Here is a 24,507-nt window from a genome sequence, read left to right as displayed (position 1 = left end):
GTAAAGAATACAATTTAAAATTAAATAATAGTGAACACAATAAACAGATAAAATAATTTTTTTTTTTTTTTTTTTTTTTTCCTCCTTTTATTTTTATTTTTTTTAAATACAGCTAACATTGAAGAGAACAAGTTGTTTTAGGGTTTAGAAATTAAAGGCCTGCACTAATTGATATCTGTAAGCCCAGGCGTGGCGGGCAAACTGAACAATCGGCTGAATAGTGGTGCCATTCAGAATGGTTATAAGTTGCGGTCTGGTTAGGGACTGGCAACCCATGTAAAGCAGTCTGAGCTCGACTAGAATGGTGCACTCGGCGACAAAATGAAAAACATCTTCCCTGGCACGAGAATTACATAACGAACACATCACTATAGGACGCTCTAGCCAAGGGGTATAATTTAACCACAACAACTCACACCTTAACCTAAAAAACCAGCGCAGTTCGTAGAGGGTAACCTTCGGAACTTTTTCAACTAATATGTCCATCGTAGGGGAGCTATGACTAAGAACCTTGTACAATAGAAAGCGGTCTGAAGCTTGGGCCGACACTACAGCCTCCTCCCGGGAGCGGGATGCGATAACTGAAAGTAACGTGGAGAAAAAGAGCTTCCAATCAGCCATATTACTATTGCTAAAATTAAATGAGCAATCATATTTATTACAGAGTACATTCCAGTGGGCAAACCACGAAGAATTATGCCTAATTACTTCCAAGGCAGAAACTTTAGGCAGGCGGTTATCTGGAAGCTGCAGGGATTTTAAGACATATTTGAAATGAAGCCTCAAAGTAAAAACTAAAATTAATTCTACAGAAGTTTCCAGATACACCATATAATTAGGGGTAGAACTCGGCAAACGAAACAATTTTTTTATAAAAAACCTCAGTACTCTTTCAACAATCTCATACCTTTGGTACCCCCAAATTTGACAAGCGTAACAGAGGATCGACCGAGAAATCGAATTAAATAATTTATATTTCGCTGACAGTGGCACTTGATTCTGCGACATAAAATCCGACCAGATGCTGTTGAGCCCCTGTTTCGCAGAGGAGACAACCTGAAGTAAATGCGGAACATAGGAAAGACGCGGAGTCAAATTAATCCCTAAGTACTTGTAGTCCCTAACAATTTCAATTATAGAACCTCCATATGACCAACGATCCTTTTGGGCCAGTCTACCTCCCTTTCTAAAAACCATGACCTTGGACTTAGAAAGGTTGACCGTCAGGTTCCATTGCGTACAAAACTCCTCAAACAAATTAATATTTCTCTGCAATCCCAGGGGATGGTCGGCCAACAACACAACGTCATCCGCATACATTAAAACCTTAACTTTGGTGCCTCCCACCCAAACACCACTTTCCAAGACATGGGGGAGATCATCCAGAAAGAGGGAAAACAAGAGAGGGCTTAGGATACAACCCTGTCTAAGTCCAGAAGTTACTGGGAAGAAATCCGAAACCCCATTAGTCCCCACTTAGTTATACCACTAAAAGAATAATTATTTACATAAATAAAACAAGCTACTTTTATACGATTAACATAATAATTTAAATTTTCACACAAGATTAAATATTTAAAGTAAAAAGGCCAACTGTCAAAATTGTTATATTCCTTTAAAATGCGGCAACAAGCTCTTACAAGTAAAGGAGAAGGAAGTTCAGGCATCTGAAATAAAACATAAATTTACATTGACATACTATATTTTAAACCAGAAAACTTAAAAGTCATATAAATTCCAATTTTATATACACAATACATAGCAGTATAACGAAACGGATCATCTGCAACTTGCGCTGGCATTTGCATGGGCATTATCCTACCGTATAACAACAGAGGAGTTTTCAAAGAATGCTGTGTATTTAACCATGATATAATATCATTATAATTACTTTTATAAAAAGAACTTGAAGTAACATATCGCATAGAATTAGGATATTACTTTATAACTAATTTCGGGAGTTTTGGGGTTCACTCTTTTCAGCTTCTGTGGTGATATTTCTATGCCATCAGCAATATCATCGTACTTAATACTTGAATCATTAAACGTTACATTGTGACATGTAAAATGCTCTATAGTCCCGTCAGTAACCGGAAACTCATCAAATTTTACGTCAGCCATTTCATCCAATACTACAGGAACAACAGCTTTCTGCTTCGCATATCGATCCTCATAATAATCCGCTATTGATTTTCGCATAGTTACATCCAAACTCTTATCGGCTGTTACTACGAGGGTCGTTTGAAAAGTTCGTGCAAAGTCAGAGAGATAGCACTACTGGCGCGTATCGAGGTTATGTTTAGTTAGTAGCATCTCTTGGAAGAACACACACCAAGTTTCAGCCAGATCGGTCTATTTCTTTGTGTTTGGCATTCGTTTGAATCGAGGAAGTCGAGTGATTTTCAAAAAAATGGACGAAAAAGAATTTCGTGTGTTGATAAAAACTCTAATGCCTCTAGTACTCACTTGCACAGCAACTGCTGACTGAGATGGAGCAATGGCTTTCTCTCCCGATGGAAAGTCAGGACCACTGCGTTCAGCTTTAGCAGCATACTTCCGGTCCATCGCTCTTCTCCCAACGGGAGAGTCAGGCTCATCAAGAGATAGTCGTCCAGTCGTCGGGCTTGCGCACCTCCATATTAATTGACCACCACGCTTTGCCTTCATAAAAGGCGGTCTACTCGTAGTGTCCCTTGGAACTTTTCCCCCTCTTTGCCTGCCTTATCTACAAGCATAGCTTCTAACTTATCCATAATGGTATAAGAAAGTTGGGGTTCCGCAGATGTCAACGAAAATCGCTTAGATGATTGCGACATCATTTAAAATACATCCCATACATGGGTTATTAATGTTCGGTGGATGTATCCCTAAATTTGTTTGCCTATACCCAGCCACTGAACTTATTTAATATTTTTTAATCCCATTTTAATTTCTTTAAACATTTCTCTGGTGAAAAATTCAATAGACTAGTGAGAAATATTTTGTAAGTTTTGTTTTTAATTAATGAAAAAAATCCAAGCGTATGATTACTCAAAGTAAAAGATATTTTTGTTCATGTTTGTTAGTTATTATTATTGTTTATTTTCACTCTCACTTGGTTAAGGCAAACTCCTGGCAGACGGCTAGTAAGCCAATGCTTATCGATGCCTAAGTTACAAATTTCCTTTTATAAGAATTGTGTGTTACATAAAAGATATTTTTGTTCATGTTTGTTAGTTATTATTATTGTTTATTTTCACTCTCACTTGGTTAAGGCAAACTCCTGGCAGACGGCTAGTAAGCCAATGCTTATCGATGCCTAAGTTACAAATTTCCTTTTATAAGAATTGTGTGTTACATAAAAGATATTTTTGTTCATGTTTGTTAGTTATTATTATTGTTTATTTTCACTCTCACTTGGTTAAGGCAAACTCCTGGCAGACGGCTAGTAAGCCAATGCTTATCGATGCCTAAGTTACAAATTTCCTTTTATAAGAATTGTGTGTTACATAAAGCAATACATATTCTGTTCTATTTTGTAAGCTATTTCTAAATTTTGTATCATTACTCACTAAGGAAAAATCACTGTATGTGTTTTAGAATTTTCAAATCCTCCATATTTTTCAAGTTCTCATCCTAGAACAATATTTAGAAACTCTAGCAAAATTAAATTGAACATTGCTTTGCTAACGCCATGCAATTGACGGCAAACGGTCCACCGAAGTAATTTGTTTAATTAAACAAGAAGAGAACTTTATAGCAAACACACGACGGCGCAAATTATTTTATAAAGAAAATAAATTATATTTACCGAACGTTTTTATTTATTTTTTTTAAGCGACCATATTAACAAAATTTTTCTACTGCTGATTTTAGCGCTCTCTATAATTCTGTGCCCGCGGCGGTCGCTCCCTGTCCTTCGATTCTCGGCAATAATCTCGCTGTGGATTCCGAGTAGAGAGGTAGATCCGAGAATGGTTGAGCGGATATCATTAGGCAATTAGTTGCTTCCAGTTATGTAAACTTTCTTCACCAGTTTCAGCCAGCTTTCTCTTAATCTTTTAAAAAAGCAACAGAAGAAGGCCAGAAGTTGCACCCATCAGTAAGCTGAAATAGATTCTAAAAAAGAAATTAACAATGTGACGACGACAAGTAAAGTACAAAAGGTCTTCATTAAACTAGATTCTAGATTTGAACAGACATTGCGTGTAGCTTGCTGTCGAATTACAGCTTAGTGCTTGAATTTTGTCGGTTAAACACCATTTCCTATACTGCTTAATAAACCATGGCTTGCTGTTCTCTTTAGAAATCTTTAGATTAAGGTGACTTTTTAGAAAATTTTCTATTATTGCCATTCTAATAATACCTTGACAATGCCTGTGTGTGCATTGGGAACATCTTTCTATTCTAACGCTCCACTAATGGGAACATCTTTCTATTCTAACGCTCCACTAATGGGAACATCTTTCTATTCTAACGCTCCACTAATGGGAACATCTTTCTATTCTAACGCTCCACTAATGGGAACATCTTTCTATTCTAACGCTCCACTAATGGGAACATCTTTCTATTCTAACGCTCCACTAATGGGAACATCTTTCTATTCTAACGCTCCACTAATGGGAACATCTTTCTATTCTAACGCTCCACTAATGCTTGGCAGAGTTGTTTAGTAAATTTTTGCTAAATTTCTGGGTGTTTTGCTTTTAAAGCAGCCATTAATATGTAAACTCTATTTCCTTCAATGATTTAGCGTCTATCAATATCTTCAGAGAGATGGAGAGTAAAAAACTGTAATGTACCTCGGAATCGCTAGAACATGCTGGTGATTTTTCGTATTATCTTAGCACAAGTATTACAATTTAGCGAAAAAAACTAGCGTTCTAAATTTTAACTTTCCTTCACTAAAACTGACATTATTTTAAATAAAACTTTATGTTATTACTGTGATTATTATTACAATTATTCTGTTTCTCGTATTTTTCTAATCAACTCCTGCTACAGAATGTATTTTCTAAAGCAATTAATAAATATTATTATTATTATTATTTTATTTATTTTTTAATGATTTAAGGCGCGTCAACATCTAAGGTTATTGGTTATTGGCGCCCGGAGCTTTTTTCAGTGCACTGCCGGCCTCCGGACAGTGTTATCTGGACAGTGAGCTGTAAGAAGCTCCTAGGAAGAGAAAATCTAAGGGTCAGCTGCTGGATTCGAACCCGGGACCTCCGCGTGGGAGTCCAGTATGCTAACCTCATAGCTAATCCCTTCCATTATTATTATTATTCTTAGAAAATTTTCTATTATTGCCATTCTAATAATACCTTGACAATGCCTGTGTGTGCAATGGGAACATCTTTCTTATTATTTATATTATTATCATTATTATTATTTAAAATAAAAAAATTTTTTTTTTGTTGATTGGAACAAGTTAGGAAGGAGTTACTGAACGACTGAAAAATAAGAGCCATTCTCCTGTGTTAATCTAGCTTGAGTAGCAGGGTTGTCTGTGAAGTTACAGAGGAGAAATTTAAAGTAAGATGTAAGTCGGTTATTTGAAGCTCAACTTCTAGTTCTATGGATTTTGCTTAAATAATACTTAATAAACCAATCGAAAGGTACGAGGTTATCTAAATATTGTTTGTATATTACCCTAGTAATTAACATAAATAATAAGTTAATCTTGTGTAAGTAAAAGCTAAGAAGCAGTATGAAGGAGTGTCGATTAATCACAATATTATGGAATAATGTGCCGACAAGGGCTCTATCCCAACAGTAGTGGAGATGCATGCAAACGGTTAGTGGTTAGGAGTGTGATTCATGAAGTTGTCATGATAAATTTGATAGAAGTGTAAGGTGATGAGGTAGTGTGCAGTGCAGGGGATGGTGGGGATAATGAATGACTAGTGGTGGTGCTCTGGAGGGGAGACGGTAGGGGTGTGTGGCATTGTGTGGTCCTGCCCCCACCAATCTAACTTTCTACCCAGTTGTGTTCGGAGACCGCTAGCTAGCGCCCCACACCATACAGTGTGCGAAAAACAAAAGAGATCAGTTTGTCTTTGAAAAGGCGAGCTAGACCATAGGAGAGTGGGACGTTCGAATCGTCCGTCATGTACGTCTAGTCACTGAAGCAACGGCCGTGCGTCTCGCGCGCCAAAATTTACAGGAAATAATTTTTTTAGTGTATTTTTCATTTTTTTTTTATTTTTTATTTTTTTTTTTTTTTATAAAATTAGTCAAGTGAGTGATAAGTGATAGTGCGTGCGTCCGAATGTGAACCACCGGCCTGTACCTACCTGTCATGCCTCGTATCCGTTCTCGCGCGGCCAGAATCTCCTCGCCAGCTTCCCCTTGGCACCACCCGCACTAATTTGATGGAAAGAAATTTGTACTAAACACCCGGTAGAAAAAGAAAAACCTCATTGCTTGCCTGTCATCAGCTCTGAACGTGTTTCAAGTGATAACATCTTTCCAAACACAAAAAATATAATAAAATTGGATTAAAAATACATTTTGATATTTTTAGACTTTAGTAAAATATAGAATGTCCATTTAGAATTTGCCACCTTTTGTCGGCCATGCCTACTAAAATGTATAGAAGAAGTTTAACGTCCGGTGGTTGAATAAATGTGAAAAATAAAAATATTTTCGAATTAAAAACAAAACAAAAAAGGCCAAATTGGATTTATGTGTTTAAGTTTGATACACAAATGTATGGCTGGCCGCTTAGTGTAGCCACACGCACTTATCTCGTTTGAGGGATATGAGGGTCGGTGGTGAGTCCTGCTGTATGCGGAGGCTGCTCTTCCTGGTGACAGTGGGTGCAGCTGTAACTGCTGCCACTTCACCCGGCTTCTCCAGGACCGCTTTCTCCGGCCATCTTAAGTCTGATCCATCTTTGGCTCATTGTTCCCATATTGGTGATTCCACAAATTCTGTAGCAGCTAGAGCATATATGGCTGGTACAGTTTTCGAAGGTAAAGCTAGATCTAGAAGTGTACCACGTGAGATCGGTGGTGTTTATGGGGTTACGTTTGTGGTACAACATGTACATAAAGACAAAGGTGTTATACCGTTAAAAATTAAAACTCAAGTAAGATTAAAGTTTCGAGAGAAACGTGGAGCGCGTCGTCAACAACAAGAACAGCTGCAACAGCATAATTTTTGCCGGCAAAGTTATAACTACACTAGACGAGATCTTGTCAGAACTAGCATCAAAAGGGGCGGCAAATATATAGTGTTTGTAATGGGAATTGGACCGCATAATTACACGTTATTGGGAGAGCCGGTATTCAGGAGTCGCAAGAATGTCCAGGCAGTAAGGGATGCACTTTGCCACAACTGTTGTGAGTACTCTAACCATTTTCTTTTTTTTTACCTTTATGTACATTTTATATGATTTATAAGACGAATTTATTTGCAACACTTATCAAAACCTCGATAAAAACTGATCGTATTGATTTCCGTAAACACCGTGTTGTACCCACAGCCGTCCGTAAATTATAAACATTTCAATTCTTTCCCGTCATACGCCTGATTACAGTTAAGTAAACAAAGTAGCCCTTAATAGAATCATTATGAAACATACAAATTATCTCATTTTACAAACGAACTATCTCAAAATTAAATTTTAATCTTTAAAAAAAATTTATTTGTTAATATCTTGGTTTAGCATTAAAAACAAAGAAGTCTTAATAGTCATATATGGTACATACAAATTATCTCATTTTACAAACGAACTATCTCAAAATAGAATTTTAATATTTAAAAAAGGTAACTTTGTTAAAATTTCTCGGTTTTTTCTTTAAGAACTTTATAACATCATTTTTATATTTTACTAATTTTCAAGTATCTAAAAACCTTACTAGATAATATCTAAGTTTAACTCAAGGTTCTTCCAACGAATTTATCTTTGTCGCACGGAATGATGGTCTAAAAATATCGAACTTAAAATATAATTAACAGTTCTCGTTCAAGTAAAAACTGAATTATTCTATAATAATTCCATTTATTTTTGTTCCTCACTTTATTTATTTTTAATTAAAGATAATGGTAGAAATACATGTTCTAATTTCCGTAAAACATTTATCTAGATTTGTAACAGATTCTTAAATCTATTTTAGAAAAATTAAAAGTTCAAACGTATTTAAAGTAATTCTTTCTTCAAAAATTCTTTATCTTTTTAAATTTTAATTCTCACAAAGATTAATATTACCTTTCACCTACATTCTGTAAAGTACATTTGCAAAAGTTTTATTTGGAATAAAAATTCCCTTTGAATCGGTACTAAGAAGTTTTCCTTTGATATTGAACACCATACTACGTAACATGTTTTTTTTGTAAATTTCTTTCGCCATTTGGGTTCTTCGCAAAAAGTTTATTAAAACATTGTTTTAAATGTAAATTTTCCAAGTGTTAAATTCTAAGGATATTTATTTGTAAATAAAACAATTATTATTTATGATGCGTCTTGAGCTTTTTATTAAAAAACTTAGAAAAAGGAATTGTAAGTTTGTAAATTAAATGCAACATTGAACAAAAATGATAACAATTAATTAAATAGGAAATGCTCGGAATAGTTTGCGCCCCTTTTTAAAAGCCAATTTGTCCTATTGGAATATTTGATGGAGACGATAGGAATAGATTTATTGGGCTAGATGATGTGGCTAGCAGATAGTCTTCTGTGGGTGTCATTGGGTGGCCTTTGAATAGCATCATCATTTTCCGTAGTTCTGCCCTGCCAAACAACCAACTAAACAAATAATAATGATAGTTTCATTTAGAATTCCTAAAGACTAAATAATTATTTTTTTAAACATGATTTTCAAGATTTTTGAAGAAAAGAAACTTTGAAAAAATAATTTCAATTTTTTTATAATAAGCAGAAGCCAGCGGAAATATGTAAAGCTCGGTGTGAGAACAGAACTTTCTCGATATCGTACCGTTGTTTACATAAAAAATGAAATAATATCCTAAATAAACTAACTACTTGCATTCTCTAATTATAAAGAAGCTTTTATAAAGAAAGAAAAAACACCTAATCTGACTATTGCCCAAAATCCCTTCGCTTATAAATTAAAGTTGAGGATTTATGAAAAGTACTTACGAAATATTAAAACTACTTTCAATGTGTTTTAATAAGTAACATTCCACTTTTTTTTAAAAATTTGTAGAAGTAGTAAAGTAAGAATTTTTAAATTTTAAGCTTCTATAACATTTTCTACAATATCTAGGACAGCAGATGTTGTTCGAAATTTGGAGAATAACTGGCAAATGCAACCTACAATTTCCAAGACGCTAGGGACATCTACAGCGTACTAACAAACCTTCAATCTGCAGAAAGATTATTTTCTGTCTTTCAAAATTATTGCCATATTCAAACTAAATTATATTTAGTTTTTAATCGGTATAAAAAAAGTTCATAATAATTATGAGAATATTTATTGAGTAGAAACTTCTTCATTTACCATTAAAATATGTAAAGGATTAAAAGATGCGCAAAATTTGGTAAAAATGTTGCCACAAGCACTAGACAAAAAAAAGTATACAAATCTCTAAAAGATTTAGAATGTATTATCGATAAGAAATAAAAAAAAAACGAAAATTATTGCGGTACAAATTTTATAAAAATATCGTAAAACGAAACACAAAAGTACACACTGCACGGTAATACATCCATTTACCGTACATCACGATGTCCATAATTTGGGTAACCAACTGAAAATCTGGTTTGAACTCTTAACACGGTCCTCTCTTACCGCAATTTACTTTTTTTCTCTTTAAATTTACAGTTTTCGACTAAAAATGTAGATAGAATAATAATAATTATAATGATATAATGTTTAAGTTGAAGATTGACACAGTAAACATAAATATTAAACAAATAATAAGAATAATAATAATACCTAATAAATAGTCTAACGTAAATGAATTTAAAAAACTAAGTATTTTATTTGAAACTTAATCCGAAAAGTTGATTTTTGATGTTGGGATTCTGGAAATATCAGGAGTTTGATTACTATTGAATTGCTGTAAAATTCTTAAGATAAATAGACAGTAACGCCAGCAAGTCACTAAAAAGCAAACTGTAAATTTTGAAGATATTAGACTGCTTATTTCGTAAATATTTATAATTTAAAAAAAAAATAATAATATCAAAAGTTCTGATTGGAATGCTAGATAATGTTTATTTACCACATTGTTAAGAATTATTTGTGATGTTAATGAAGGAGATGTAGAAAATGGCAACGTGTCGGTTGTTACGCTTCATAACCTTATTTTAGAACAGTAATTATTTAACGGTATCTTTAATAGCACATTTTCAATTAGCCTAACATATTAACCCTTTTAGTACCGGCGAAAAGAACGTGCCTAAGCGAACAATACCGGGCCGAATCGGCGAATTTGCAGAAGTTTGCGAAAATGCTCGTAAAAACGAAAGTAGAAGTGATATTTACAAAATATAAAAAGCAGCATATTCGGAAATAAAGGGAGAATAAAACGATACGAATTGTGTTTCATTATTTGTTGAAAATCATAAGAATAACATGAACATAAGACTTAACAAAAATCGTACAAAAGTGATTTCTCTTTTTCAAATGGTAATTGCACATAAAAAAAGTCATCATTTGGTCATAGCTCTATATACATCTTTTAGTATAATGTATAGACATTATTATTGTCAATAATTCGCACTAATTCTGCGTCATCCATGTTCGTAACAGGGTATAATTTTTTCAAAAAGGTATCAACAAAACTGACAAAATTTTCTACTGCTAATTGTGTCTCTATGAAAACTTTGACGGTTTTTGAATACTGACTGCACGTTAGAAGGATCAAGAAAGACTGAAAAAGATTTTAGGCTTGCCGAGTCGATGCACGCATGCCACTTGAATACTCCGATAACTATCATAAACATCATAAAGATTGCGATTACGGTCCAGAGAAACTATCCCGTGTCGACGAATATCCGAGGGGGATATCCCGGGTCCCGTTTCTATCTTATCACTCTAACATATACAGACCCGCGGCACTAATCAGCATAAAATATTGTAGAGAGAGCGGAAACGGGCGAGGACGGCCGTACGCCGAAACGGGGGACCCGCTAGTATAGCCCGAGTCAGTGTGACCTGCGAGCCGGAAGTTCGTCACGGTCGTCCTGGTGTCAACCTGGTTGAGAGAGAGACTATTCTTAGTTGCTATTAATACGTATGTGTGTAAAGAGTTTTCGTTTATTTGTAATAAAGTTTCGTTTCGTTTACGTTGGTTTCCTTCCGTACCTTCCCCCTCCCTACAATATAACAAAAAGTTAAATCTAATAACCATTTTTTCACTTGTGTTGCATCGAATATGAACCATTTTAACATTTTATAAAGTTATTTTGAAACACAGACCTCTTGTGATGAGTACAATAAGGCCCCAACGGAGGCGCAACGATATATCGTCGTTCGGTACTAAAAGGGTTAAAGCCGTGTTCGATTTACGCCGGTTAGGCCTCTTATTTTCTGTTACAAGTCCATATTTTCAACTGATTAGATGTATTGATTTAAGCAAAGCTACAATATGTGACCATTTTTTTTTTTTACTTTATATCAGAGAAAGAATTAAAAAGTAAATTTTCTCTCTTTAGCGAAAGAGTGAAGTTGCTAATTTAATGTAATATGAGTAGACTAATTGTCAAACAGGAATGAGTCGATAATCTACTAATTATCAAGTACGGATCATAAATCGTTAAAAAGAAAAATCTTGAATAAAATAATATTTAAACCTTAAAATTATCCATCTTCGAACAGAACTTCGCCAAATTGGAACAAATCTAAGTACAGATGTGATTGAATGGAAAAGTCAGCTCAATAGTAGGCGAACTGGATGATGTCATTGAGTTCTTGGGTTTTAATCTTAGCCTTGTTGCCTAAAAAGCTGTAATCCACACAACGCGGTGCAATTGTTAAGTGGCTAAAACCTCCCTTCCCAAAAAAAAAACAACCTTCAATTAGGCTTTGTTTGTAGCCAGCAACTCTAAATAAAAAAAATAACACAATCTTCTAAAATAATCGATTATCTATTCAATATATTGAACTGTTAGCTCTTAAAAATATTTGTTAGGACTGTGTGAGGGGGATATACTAATACTTATCTTATTTACTTGTGATGGTACCGTATATGCTTATTTAGCAACGAGAAAAATTAAATGCGTACTGCAAGCATTACCAAAATATTTAATAAACACTTCTAGATTAAGAATTATTATGTTAATTATTAAAATTTAACTAGAATTAGTTAAAACTAGCCACATTGTTATTAATACAGCTCTCTTTTTAATGGAAACATTCTGTTCACTCATAAAATTCTTGGGACAAAAAATTACCCTTCTTATAAACAGCATAAATCGTCTAGACATATCTGTTGTTTTGCTCCTTTGTTTACATTATGGCAGGCATTCACTTCTCAATTGTAAAGGACATGATGTAATTAATTATATTGCTAGTTAATAGCAAACCGTGTTGTAAACTGTTGTTAATTTGTAAATATATTCAATAATAACCGATTTTATGGTCATTCCAACATCAACTGCAGTAAATTCAAGCATTTAAACATACTTTGTTGAGCAAAGAGGATAACTAAATAAATATTATTCTGATTCATTTACTTTTTTGGAGGTTTCAAGAAATTTTGATTTATTTATCCCGAGTTTTTCTTTCCAATTTATTTCTAAAGCTGAGACGAACTTCTTATAGAAATTATTTGTACTAATTTGCAATTTGGTCCGAAACTCTTGTATAATATAATAAGTATATTATTTGGTGGGTGAAAATAACATAACTTCAAAAAATGTTGTATGATCGAATAAACCCTTGAATCAATACTTTATTTTATTAAGAATTATATTGTTACGTTGCACATTTTAAAATACATTGCATAATTTAACACAGATTAATTTTTAGGGCTGCACTCGCCTAGATAACCCAGTAACCTCCCTATTTCCCAATGCTCCAGTCTCGGATCTTAGGCCACCTACAATCCCTCAATGCGCTCGTCGACATAGATCTATTTTTAAATAAAACATAATTATTAAGCAAATGACAATCGCGTATACCATACGTGATTGCATAATATCAAGTTATACTTTGCAAACTTGTGTGTGGGAGTACGCTAGAAGGTGCATAAACATGCAATTATTGCATTCCTTGCGCTTGCAAACAAAATATATTTGTACATTTATTTAATCTTTCATTTAATGTTTCTATAGCACTAATAAAATGGCCACTATTTTAAAAGTCAATAATATAGATAGTATAAATATAATAATTTTCGATTCATGCTATCCGAACAAGCAGACAATCGATTTTTTTTAAATGTACTAATGCGTTTAACAGTTCCGAAATGTTACATATGAATTGTAAACGACAATTTGTAGTTAAGTAACTAAACTTGGTTAAACCAGTTGCACGAAATAATAGAATTAATAATCAATCATTCTCAGTTGTTTATATGGATATTTACTGAAGAAGAACAGAGCAATTAACCGAACTTTGTTGTGTAAACTCTGATAGAATTAATGATTATTTTAAGTTGTTTATTTAAAGAATATAATTGTATTTGGTGATTGATTCATTGATCCAAAAAGGAGAAAAATTATTTCTAATTTCAGTTATACTTTTTTAAATTATTTTTTGCTAAACATTCATTCTGAGACTAGGTCATCTTTAGGGCTTATGCTTGTAGACAGTTAAAAGTAATTTTCAACATCTGTCTACTTTTATCCTGTCTTTAAGGTACTGATTGTCTACAAGCGTAAACCTTGAAGGTGACTTAGTCCATTGGTCGAAAGCTTGGAAAATAAGTATTACGACTGAAATTGGCAATTAAATAAGTTACCCTTTTCTTAGTAATATTTTATTTGACAGCTATCAATATAATATAGAGGGGAGTTATTAGAATTACATTACCAGCCGTGGAAAAGAGACAGAATCTTTATGTGCTCCCTCTGTAACATGAATGTGAACGAGGATACCTACAATTTTATATCAGTATGCCCTGTACTTAATGAGTTTAGGTTACAGTTTTTTGGGAAAAAGAGATTGGAGTGGCAGGAATATATTGATACACCAAATGGTAATAATAATGTCAATAGTTTATATAATTTATATAAATATGTCCGCGACGCATATCGTTACAGGAAAATATTATTTTATTAAATAAAAATTGTAGAAGTACTAAATAGCATTTATCGCACACATCGGTGATATTACATCATTATTAAATTAAAGCAATGCCATTCAGAATGTACATGCAATGTATAACCTCTCTAGTAGTAAATACTAACAACATTACTTTACGCAAAACACTAGCGAAATATTTTAGATGTTCATAGAACTACTCGACAGACGGCCTACGAGCCATTATCTAGAATGCGAAATTTATCTTATTTGAAAAGTTATTTTGAACTTTTTGTTAGTGTATTTTTATCTATTTTTTAAATTGTTTATAATTTAATTTATGTTTAATTGGAGGATATCATCCTGTAATAAGTATATACTTTTCTGTTTATGTATTTTTCATATATTTTGTAAATATACGTCATTCATTCATTCATTCAATATAATACCTTAATCTAGGTGATTATTTCTAACAACTTATTAATTTGCGAAAAAATTTAATCAAAAAAGTGTAGTTTGTTATTGACTTTTTAAAATATTAATTCATTTACTATAAAAATTCTGGCTGGTTTATAAAAAAATATTGAAATTGAAATGATTAAAAATAAAATGGGGGTTTATTTAAATTTGTATATATATTTAGAGAGGGGGACTTTCACCGCCAGATTCACTTTTCACTACAAGGTCAACCCTGCCAACGTCATTCTTCTTATTTAAAGCAGTTCAACTTTAAAATATCCTCTTTAATCGATAAATAAAAAGTTTTTCCCTCTAAAATATCTATTTTTATTAAATATTGGAATAAAAATAAATCGGGCAACTATAATAGAAGAGTTCAATAGTCGGAAGTTAAATTTAATCGAAGAATTAATGCTCCTTCGGTTACCAAATTGTAAGAATAATCGTTGGTACGCACTTATATATCGCACTTTTGATTTCTTTCATTTGTAGCCATTATACTTGCCTGTTGTTGTCGTCTTGAATTTTTTCGATGGTGCTCTCTTTCGTTCTACTCTCAATACTCTAAATTTTTCTAAATATTTTGGCATTACAGAATAGGTTTAAAGAATTTAGTTTTGAACTCTTCGTACTTCTTTGTTCGGCCTTGTGAGTTCATCTCCAGTATATAAGAAACTGCAACGAGAGAGTTACCGGTAGGCAGTTTCTCTTCTCCAGCTGACCCAGTCAAGAACACTTCTTTCACCAGATACACTGATTATTTTGTAGATTGTGAATGCCAAATTAAATGAAAGAAAAAACAAAAAAAGGTTTAGGTTTTACTTCTTTGTTATTTAAATTTTAAATTGCAGTATATTTTAAACGCAATTTTTTCTCTGAGGAGTTATAGGCTACTATACAAATAAAGGATATCCGTACTTTCTTATGTTGTAATGTAATTTTCTTATAAGTGACTTTGATATAATAGTTTTCAAGCATTTAAAAGGTCCGATTCTGGTGTTCACATGTTCAGTTACCGTCAATATGTACGAAATGTATTCCTGCCTTAAACTTAAGTGAACAAATTTATACAATTTTGCATTAAAAATAAATAAAATATAGTTGGGCGATGATAAAAAATGATAATAAAATCTTGAGACCTTTATAATTAAGCTGATCGAATAATAATAATTTTGTTGATTAAAATAAAAACGTAATTATTGATGTGATTCTTTTGACGGCAATTTTAGCATGAAATGAATGTCACATTTTCATTACTAAAATAAGATAAGTTTTACAAATCGTTGCATTAATTTAAGAAAATTATTATTCTAAGACTAAGGAATTGTTTTATATCAAAAGAGACGCTCCACATGTGTGATTGACTTCAATATTTCAGTACACTAATTAATTCATATTGTTTTAAAATGCACAAAATGTTCTAGTCATTAAAAAAAACCTACTTCATTGACAATAATTTACAAAAGAAAGAGTCATTGCAATTAAAGAATAATAAATTTTACACGTCACGATACGACATGGTAAAGAATACTGATGCGAATTAAATTCAAACAACCACATGTCATTTATTATGCAAAATATGTACGATTGCAACAAACTTGTGGAAGTACTAAATAGCATTTATCGCACACATCGGTGATGTTACATTATTATTAAATTAAAGCAATGCCATTCAGAATCTACATTTAGTAGCACAATTTAATAACATAATATATTTGTTTAAGTGTAAATATTTATGTAATGTGTGTATGTTTAATGTATTCATTGATATACATTCTTTCCAGTTGCAATGTACATATAACCTCTCTAGTAATAAATACTAACAACATTACTTTATGCAAAACACTAGCGTAATATTTCAGATGTTCATTACTTTATTATATCCATCTCTGTTCCTGTAAATGAAGCGATCGTATTTTTGAAATCTTAATTACTTTTATGAGCCACAAGTAATTAAAAAAATTTATATTTATATACTATTTGCCCACTATGATAATAAATATTTCAATAATTATAAACCTAACTTACTAATCTACGTGTCCATAATGCATAATATGAGGGCAAACATTAAAAAGTATTAACACCTTTTCTCTTCCTATAAGCCTCTAAATACATTTATATTGCGGAAATCAGGATTGTCTGCCAGATGTCTACCAGGACGTTAACCAGTTTAGATTCTGACGTGCCTTAAGATTAAGTTAAGAATAAATTAATAATTAACATTAACTCAAAATGATGTGGCGTTAAAAAAAAAACCTGATTGTAATCACAGGTAACTTCAGCAAAAATATATTACAAGTCTATTTGTTTGTGAAGCAGCTCGTCGTGTGACATGTAGTTTTTAGGATTGTAACACTTTGGCTGAAAAGTCCCGGGCCTAACAAAGAAAACACGTTTTTTTTTGTTCAAAATTAGCTTTATTCATCAACGTAATTTCCATCAAGAACAACGCAATCATTCCAGCGCCGCTCTAACATTTCCATACCACTTTTGTAGAACGATTTATCTTTTGCCTCAATTTATCTTTCGCCATCTATGTGTTAGGCCCGGGACTTTTTAGCCCATGTGTTATACCTTGGTGAGGCCAGTTAGAGTCTGGTGTGTGTAGCCCTTAAGGTTATTGGCCGATTTGTTGTGAATGTTTGGTGGTGGATCAGGGCATGGTCTTAGCTTTTGCCCTTGAAAAGGTTTTGGGAGGGGGTGGGGTTAGCTGTTTGGAACGGCTCTTTAAATAGGCTAAATAGCTTGGAACGTAGCAAGAGGGATGGGATAACAATGACTAAAGGGAAGAAAAGGTGGTAGAGCATTATTAGGCTGTGGACAAGGAGGTCCCAGGTTGGAGCCCAGCAGGCTGCCCTAGCAGAGATTATCTTTTCCATGCTTACTGTCTCCGGTGGTCGACCGAGAAGTCTTGATGCCAATGACCTAAACATAGGTTTTCTGGGAAAGAGATATATATGATTTTTTTTCAGTGAGGTATAAACAAACTGTAGAACAATTAAAAAATTGCATGAAGCCCACGATTTATGTATTAGGATGTACCTACGAGGGTTATACATGCAGGTTATGGAATTTGAAACCCTCCCACCAACATTGAAAATGTTCGACACTCTGGCATTCGAGCTCAAGTTTTGCTTTGAAAAGCTGATCCATTCACGTCAACATAAATTTAAGCGAGCTTTGTTTCAAGATGAATTTAAATCTTATTTGTATTTTAATTTGAAAATTAATATGAATAAATCAAGCGAGATCACTTCATTCAAAATTATTATTTCTTTTTAAAATAATTTACTTAACATTAAAAGATAATATAATTGGAAAGATGAGAAGTTAGTTTTATATAGACTGCGTTGACAGCACGAATGTGAGATATTTAATTACTTAATAAGTAGTGTGGGATAAAAAGAGAATGAAAATTGGATATACTGAAGAGTTGAGAGAAGAGAAGTGGTCGATTCTAAGAGATGTTATCTATTTAGTGGACAAGAAAAGCATTTTATAAGTTGGTGAAGTAGTTCGGGTGTGTTAGTTTGACCGGTCTATTTACCTGTCCGCTCTGGTATGTACGACCTCCCACTCGATCTAATTACTACTAACACTCGCCACATAAACCTGGATAGCTGTATGGATCACTTTTTGGAGCATAATCAATACAATTTTAAATATAAATTATTTTTAGATCTATCGAAACGTATTAACAATTGCCGTTTGCCCAACAGATTTAGAGTAATACCTTTGGTATGTTCGGCTAAGGAGATAACATTTTCAAAACGTTTTCGATAAATTCTTATCTTTCTTGGCTCAAAAAAAACAACACACAATCACAAATCAACTAAACGTTAATATGATACATCATCGTTTTGCTACCTTTGGTGTCTATTGACTCACAAACAAGAACAAAATTATAAGGCGACCCATGTGCGTTGGTCGGGGAAAAAAAATGATGCAAATACAGGAAATTAATTTTTTTTTACAGACATTTAAACAAATTTACTATTAATAATGGCTCTTCAGCTCCTGATTCTGGTTCACCAATTTCTCTATTCTTGCTACAATTGATGTAGTTAAGGCAATCCACAAACATTGCTTAAATGCTTTGAAGTCAATTTCTATATTTATTTTTAATTGCAGCCAGAGCTGAAAAGCCAGTTTCTGCTAAGTATGTTGTTGCAAATGGTAGTAGTAGTGGGATTGTCTTTTTACTTAAATTTGGGTATTCATTTTTTAATTTAATCCAAAAATTTGACCCAGTCCTTTAGGGGGACCAGTACTTTGAACTGTGAAAACAGTTTGTCGCTTGATTGTTCAGTTATCTGTTCTTCCACGGACGGGTCCAAAACATCTGCTAATTTATCCTCTTTCATTATTTTATCCTCAGCCAATTGATGTTGACATTGAAACATGTCAAACTGTCCCTTTCTCATTTGTTTTTTTTTTTCCAAATATCGATTTTGTTTATGAAACCTTCCACTTTATGAATGCAATGGCTTTTCATATACATAAATGGCCGCCAGTCGCGACCAATTTTTAATCTCCAACGTCCCGAAATTGAGTCGCGTCTCAGTGGTTGCCATATGCTTGTGATACATTACATTCCACAATTACACATTACACACATCAACTTCTTTTTTGAGCTTTAATTAAGATAAGAATGTATTGCACAGAAATGTTAGCAATCGGCGTAATTGTATCCCAAGTTATACGGAGCAACAATATTCTAAATAGTACGAAAAAGGATTTATATTTTTGCTTGTTACAAAGTATACTACTATATGCCGCTGAGGATTGGACCTTGATTAAGGCTTTAATGGAAAAGCTTCAGGTCTCGGAGATAGATTACTGGAGAAGGGCAGCACGAATATCAAGGTTTGAAAGATTAAGATATGAATAAATATGGAAGAAAATAAATAAATGTACTGGAGAAGGTGGAAGAAAAGAACATAGACGGTACAGCCATATAAGAAGCTTGAAAGATGGAAGAACGACTAAGGAAATCCTTGACAAGGAAGAAGGAGAAAGGACAGGCCCAAGGAAAAGTAAAAAGATGGCGCCCTAATCGTATGTATAGAGTCAGTTTGGATCTGTTTTTAGTAGTCTTTTGAAAGTTCTTGTCGTTTCAGTCTAGTATGAGGATTTCAGCCCAAGGCAGCGGGAAACAGCAGGCTGAACAGTAATACTGTCGTAGTTACATCTAAGCACTAACTATTTTAGTAGTGAAATGTTTTCTCATTCCTTTTCATGAAAAACTTGATTCCCCACATCTTAATCTTGTCTCCGAGAATGAAGGATGGGGTAATAGGTTTCTTGTGGCTAAGCTGGAATCTTTTTGAGGAGCCGGATTGCAGTATTAATTTTTTAGACGTGTAGAGCAGATTGGTTACGGGAAAAGGTTTACTAGATACATACACAACCAAGAGTTTTCTTAGGCTTTCAAAAGTTATTGAAAAAATAAAAAGTAATATAAAATTAAGATTTATTTATTTTATAGGAGAATAAGTAAAAGCTAGAAAAAAGATAACTTTTCTTCATCGCTGCAATTGTTACGAGCGATACAGCCTGAGTTATATACTATTCCTGCACCCCACATTGTACTTACAATTATTATTCACACTAAAAAGTTGTTTAGAGAGAGAAAGTAAGTGGTTTAAGAGAAACAGAAACTAAGCAGCAGATGAAGTGAACAAATTTACCAACTAGGAAGAAGCTATTTTAGAATGAGGTCACGTTACACCAGAGTGCATCAGTACCGTAATGAAGAGTTTTGTTTATATTTTTATGCCCAGCAGATTGCTGTAGATGTTTTATTGAAAATCTGCATCGTTTTGTTTGGCCCAAGATTACCTTACGGTTAAAATAAATCAATTGTGAAACAACGACACCATCTTTCTTTTACCGCAATTATTCGCTAGAAACTGGCACATTTTTTTTGTGTTAGAGGTTTTAAGTTAGTTAACCATCAAATAAAATCCAAGTGAATTGAGAACCCAGGTATCCTGCAGCACAACTTAGCTTTGCGGGTCTCGCCTCTAACCGCTTGGCTACCGCGTGGCGCCTTTATGGTTATTATTATTTTTTTTAAATTTAAGGTAGCTGACGTCATTAACGCTCGGATTTTTTTCCAGTGCCTGTTTCTGGTCTTCTTCCCCGAACAGTAAAGTTGTAAGAGGTTACTCAGGAAGAGGATAGCTAAGAGCAGGCTGGTCTTGAACTCGGCATCTCCGCATAGCAGTTCCATTGCAGCTAATTCCTTACGAGTTTATACAAATTTATTTTATTTTTGGGTCACTGTTTTCACGATTCTTCGAGTGTAAAGTAAAATATCAGAAGTATCGGAATTTTATCTTTTTTTTCTCATTGAATATACACTTTTTTTTCAATTGTTGTGTTAAAATCCGGAAAAAAATGATTATCAAGAAGATCCCAAGGACAGGGAGCAACACTATGAACTTATTCTTATTTAATTTCTATTCGAGAGAGTAAACATTAAACTGACCTTCGTTTTAATCAAAACAATTCTTTATAATTAGTTCTATTTAATGTGAAAATCATCTGTGCGTTGGTGCCTTTTTGCAATTTGTAGCCTTAGAAATGTATTTTGAATCCACTACAAATTTGTGATAATCGCAAAGCTCCTGGATAGCGTTAGCCTTACCAATTATTATTATTAATTTTAAATTATTTTTATTTAATAATAAGGTTTTTATTCCAAAGATTTGCCGACCTGTTGAAAGGATGAGAAATTGCTTTTATTTTTGCTCTCGTTAAGTTAGTATTTTCGTTAATTAATTATCTATTTGTACATGTTTATCTGTTGAAAAAAGTTTTACTTATTAATCAGGTTCTAAAGGTTAATTTAAATCGATCAGAGTTAATAATGGAGATCACATTTCCACATAACTATATCCTAAATAAACTACTTTAGTTAAACTGAATAATTACAATAATAATTAAAAAAAAGATGGTTGCAAGTATTGCATCAACAATTAGATGGTTCATTTGATATCAATAACTTCTTATTTTAATTGTGGAAGTCGAAAGAGTCGTTTTGTTTTTTGTTGTTTTTTTTTCAAAGATCCTTTATTCAATTGTCTTTTTCTCTTTTGTGTAGATCCTCTCTTTCTTTCTCAAGCGGCAAAGAAGGGGGGAGATCTGCGCTACTGCTCAATATAATAACCACGCGGACGCCATTTTGTGCAAAACTTCATGTACTTTTTATACATTTTGCACCAATCATATATGTACTAGAAACTTTAATGAAACCCTTATTGTTTTCAACAACTCTATCATATATTTTGAACTTATAGTTTGTAATACAATTCTAACGAAATAATAACTTCATTTAATTGATAATTACTTTTCGTCTGGTAATGTATTCTGTTCTTCTGTTTGATTATTGGGATAAACAGTCCTACAACGTAACAAAAACAAGAACATAGTTACAATGTAACCTAGAAAAATATTGCTTTAATAATAAAAGTATAAAGTATAAAATGTATCTAAAAATAATAAAACATATTGAAGCTGTTAATGTACTGTAACTGCTATTAAAACATTTACCTATTTCAGCTATACCGGCCACTAGTTCTGCGATAACCTAATTTTGTGCAGTTTTACTAAGTACTCGTAATTTTTGATTTATCTTTATATTTTGCGCGTTTGTAATGGACAAAAAATTAATTTACGGTTCTCCCCACTGCTAGGTCTCCCACTTTTTCCATTTCGAATTGGTCTGTAGTTACTTATCACTTCTACTAAGTTTATTAAACTTTTTTTTTTAATTCATAAAATGGCATTGATTTGATATAAACAAAATTATTTACAATTCAACATATATTGTGTTAACTTTTTAATTAATTACTTATACTTGCTATATCTGAAAAATAAAATAGAATGAAGAGAAAAAGAAAAACAAAAACATGTACAAACATAAACATATAACTCAGTTTATTATAAAACAGGAGAGCTCAAAAATATATACATATATACACCAAGTCCCATTCAGAGACTACAGAACCGTTTATTCAACTTCAATTTAGAAAAACTACAATATTAACTCAAAGAAACTCAATAATACTCAGTTAATTATAAAAGTGATCTATTTCAACCCGAATACACAACAATAATTAAAACACCTTAAGACTCTCGACAAAGAAAAACCACACCACCGTGTAACCTATTCTCTCTGGTTATCCTTATCCCCGTGTACTTCCCAGTGCTGCCTCCGCCAATTTAATATTTTCATTTTTCCTTAACAATTGTAATTGATTCTTGTAAAGTATGTTCTGTAGCGGATGTCTTGGGTATACCCTATATATAGTTTTAGAAATAGAAACCACGGATTTGATGGATGCGATCGTTTATTAATTCTTCTGTAATAACCACCGAATCACTTTCGTTTTTTATATTACATAAACCCCTATCTCTCTGATTACTTATTTTCATTGTTTCTTCAAGATAGGCACTAACACTCATGTAAGCGAAATCCACCCTCAGCACGAGAAACCAAATTTGAACCTCTTTCTGGTTACCCACTTAATATTTGGAATTATTTTTTATAATGTTTTAATATTTTATTCATTAAATTAGACTTAAGTTTGTTATTATTATTATTAATTATATTTATTTGATTATTCTTAATTGATTTGATTATTTGCTTAATTATTTACTCCACGTCTGCAGGGCAGTTCCACTGCAGAAGTCCTGAAGACTTCGCTAGATCGAAAACTTAGCAATAAATAAAAAAAAAATTATAATCTTTCTTCCTTTTAAATTTATAATTATTTATATAATTGTTTTGACAATTAATTTAAACATGAAAACTTACAGTTAAGTTACAATTAGCAAAAGTACACAAAACCGTGATTGTAGTGAATTACCAATACTTTGCTTTCAATCGCTCGTGACTGAAATTTGAACTACTTTTAATCACGTGTCGATTATTTTGGCGATTGCAGAATTTTACTCCTTATAAGTGAGATTTCAATCACTTTCTTCTCTGCCTTGGAGCCAAAAAAAATAAATCCCCAGTTTATCATGGACAAAGTTTCGCCGGTAAGTTGAATACCACTGATGTGAATATAAATCATTGGAGAGTTAATGTGGGACCTGTTTTGCATATAATAGAGTCCTTGCGGTGAGCGACTCCAGCACGCTAAGCCTGCTGCCTTTTTATGCGCTCGGACGTTTTCATTTGTTCAGCCACTCCGCCACCCACAGCCCTTTTGTATATTTTCTCTTTTTTTATTTTTCCACTCTATCTAACATCTATTTTCTACTCCACTTGGTCCACTATTGCTGCGTTGTCATTCTATCGAACCACTAATTTATTGGTCGCTATTATCATAATTATTTGTCATAAAGGTTCATTGTTAAAATTCCAATCTTCCTTGCGTGGCTTATAATTGAGAATATGAACTTTTAAAACTCTAAAAAAAATAAATAAGTAAATAATAATTCATTTAATTATAATTTTAAATTTTATCATTGCAATTACAAAAAATCTCTATATTTGACTAAATCATGCTTTATACAGTTTATTTTGTTCTATTTTATCTTTATTGTTTACGTTAGTACGTTTAGACTTGGAGTAAAGTATAAAGGAAGTTGAATTGGGAGGAATGGATTTCATTGTAGATTAGATTTACGGTTCTGCTCCGTAAGTAGTCCAAATGGGTGGCAGATATGTAGTTAATCAATTTAATTTGATACAAAATAATAATTATAACAAGACATTCATGTTTTAAAATATGGAAGCCAACCAGGCATATCAGCCGTACCAAACGAGGAAATAACGTGTAGCTCTTCCATAATAATGCCCATTGTGTATAACAGATGAGAAACAATTATGTACGCATAAGTGGCTCGGAAGTGTGGGGTCTTTAATGAAAATGGCGATCACTTAATTATGAGT

At 32.9% G+C, this 24,507-nt stretch overlaps 1 protein-coding gene across 5 annotated transcripts in view; it reads left to right on the top strand.

Annotated features, from left to right (window-relative positions):
* Positions 1-5,309: 5,309 nt before the first annotated feature.
* vn (membrane-bound neuregulin protein vein) overlaps positions 5,310-24,507 on the top strand; it is a 233,046-nt gene continuing 213,848 nt past the window's right edge. For 2 of the 5 annotated variants that reach the window (XR_012454755.1, XM_074115981.1), the window contains exon 1: positions 5,312-7,325. Coding sequence is in view for 2 of the 5 variants with exons in the window: in XM_074115981.1 (XP_073972082.1) it covers positions 6,743-7,325 (583 nt within the window). In the remaining 3 variants the exon portion in view is untranslated. Of the gene's footprint in view, positions 7,326-24,507 lie in introns of all 5 variants that reach the window. The other 3 variants (XR_012454756.1, XM_074115996.1, XR_012454751.1) reach the window with 3 other exon arrangements.

Source organism: Rhodnius prolixus, unplaced genomic scaffold (assembly GCF_049639745.1).
Source record: "Rhodnius prolixus isolate KJV_2025 unplaced genomic scaffold, Rpr scaffold_1, whole genome shotgun sequence".
NCBI classification, from domain to species: domain Eukaryota; kingdom Metazoa; phylum Arthropoda; class Insecta; order Hemiptera; family Reduviidae; genus Rhodnius; species Rhodnius prolixus.
The sequence above is the reverse complement of the archived record's forward strand: the minus strand, read 5'-3'. Positions and strand labels throughout refer to the sequence as shown.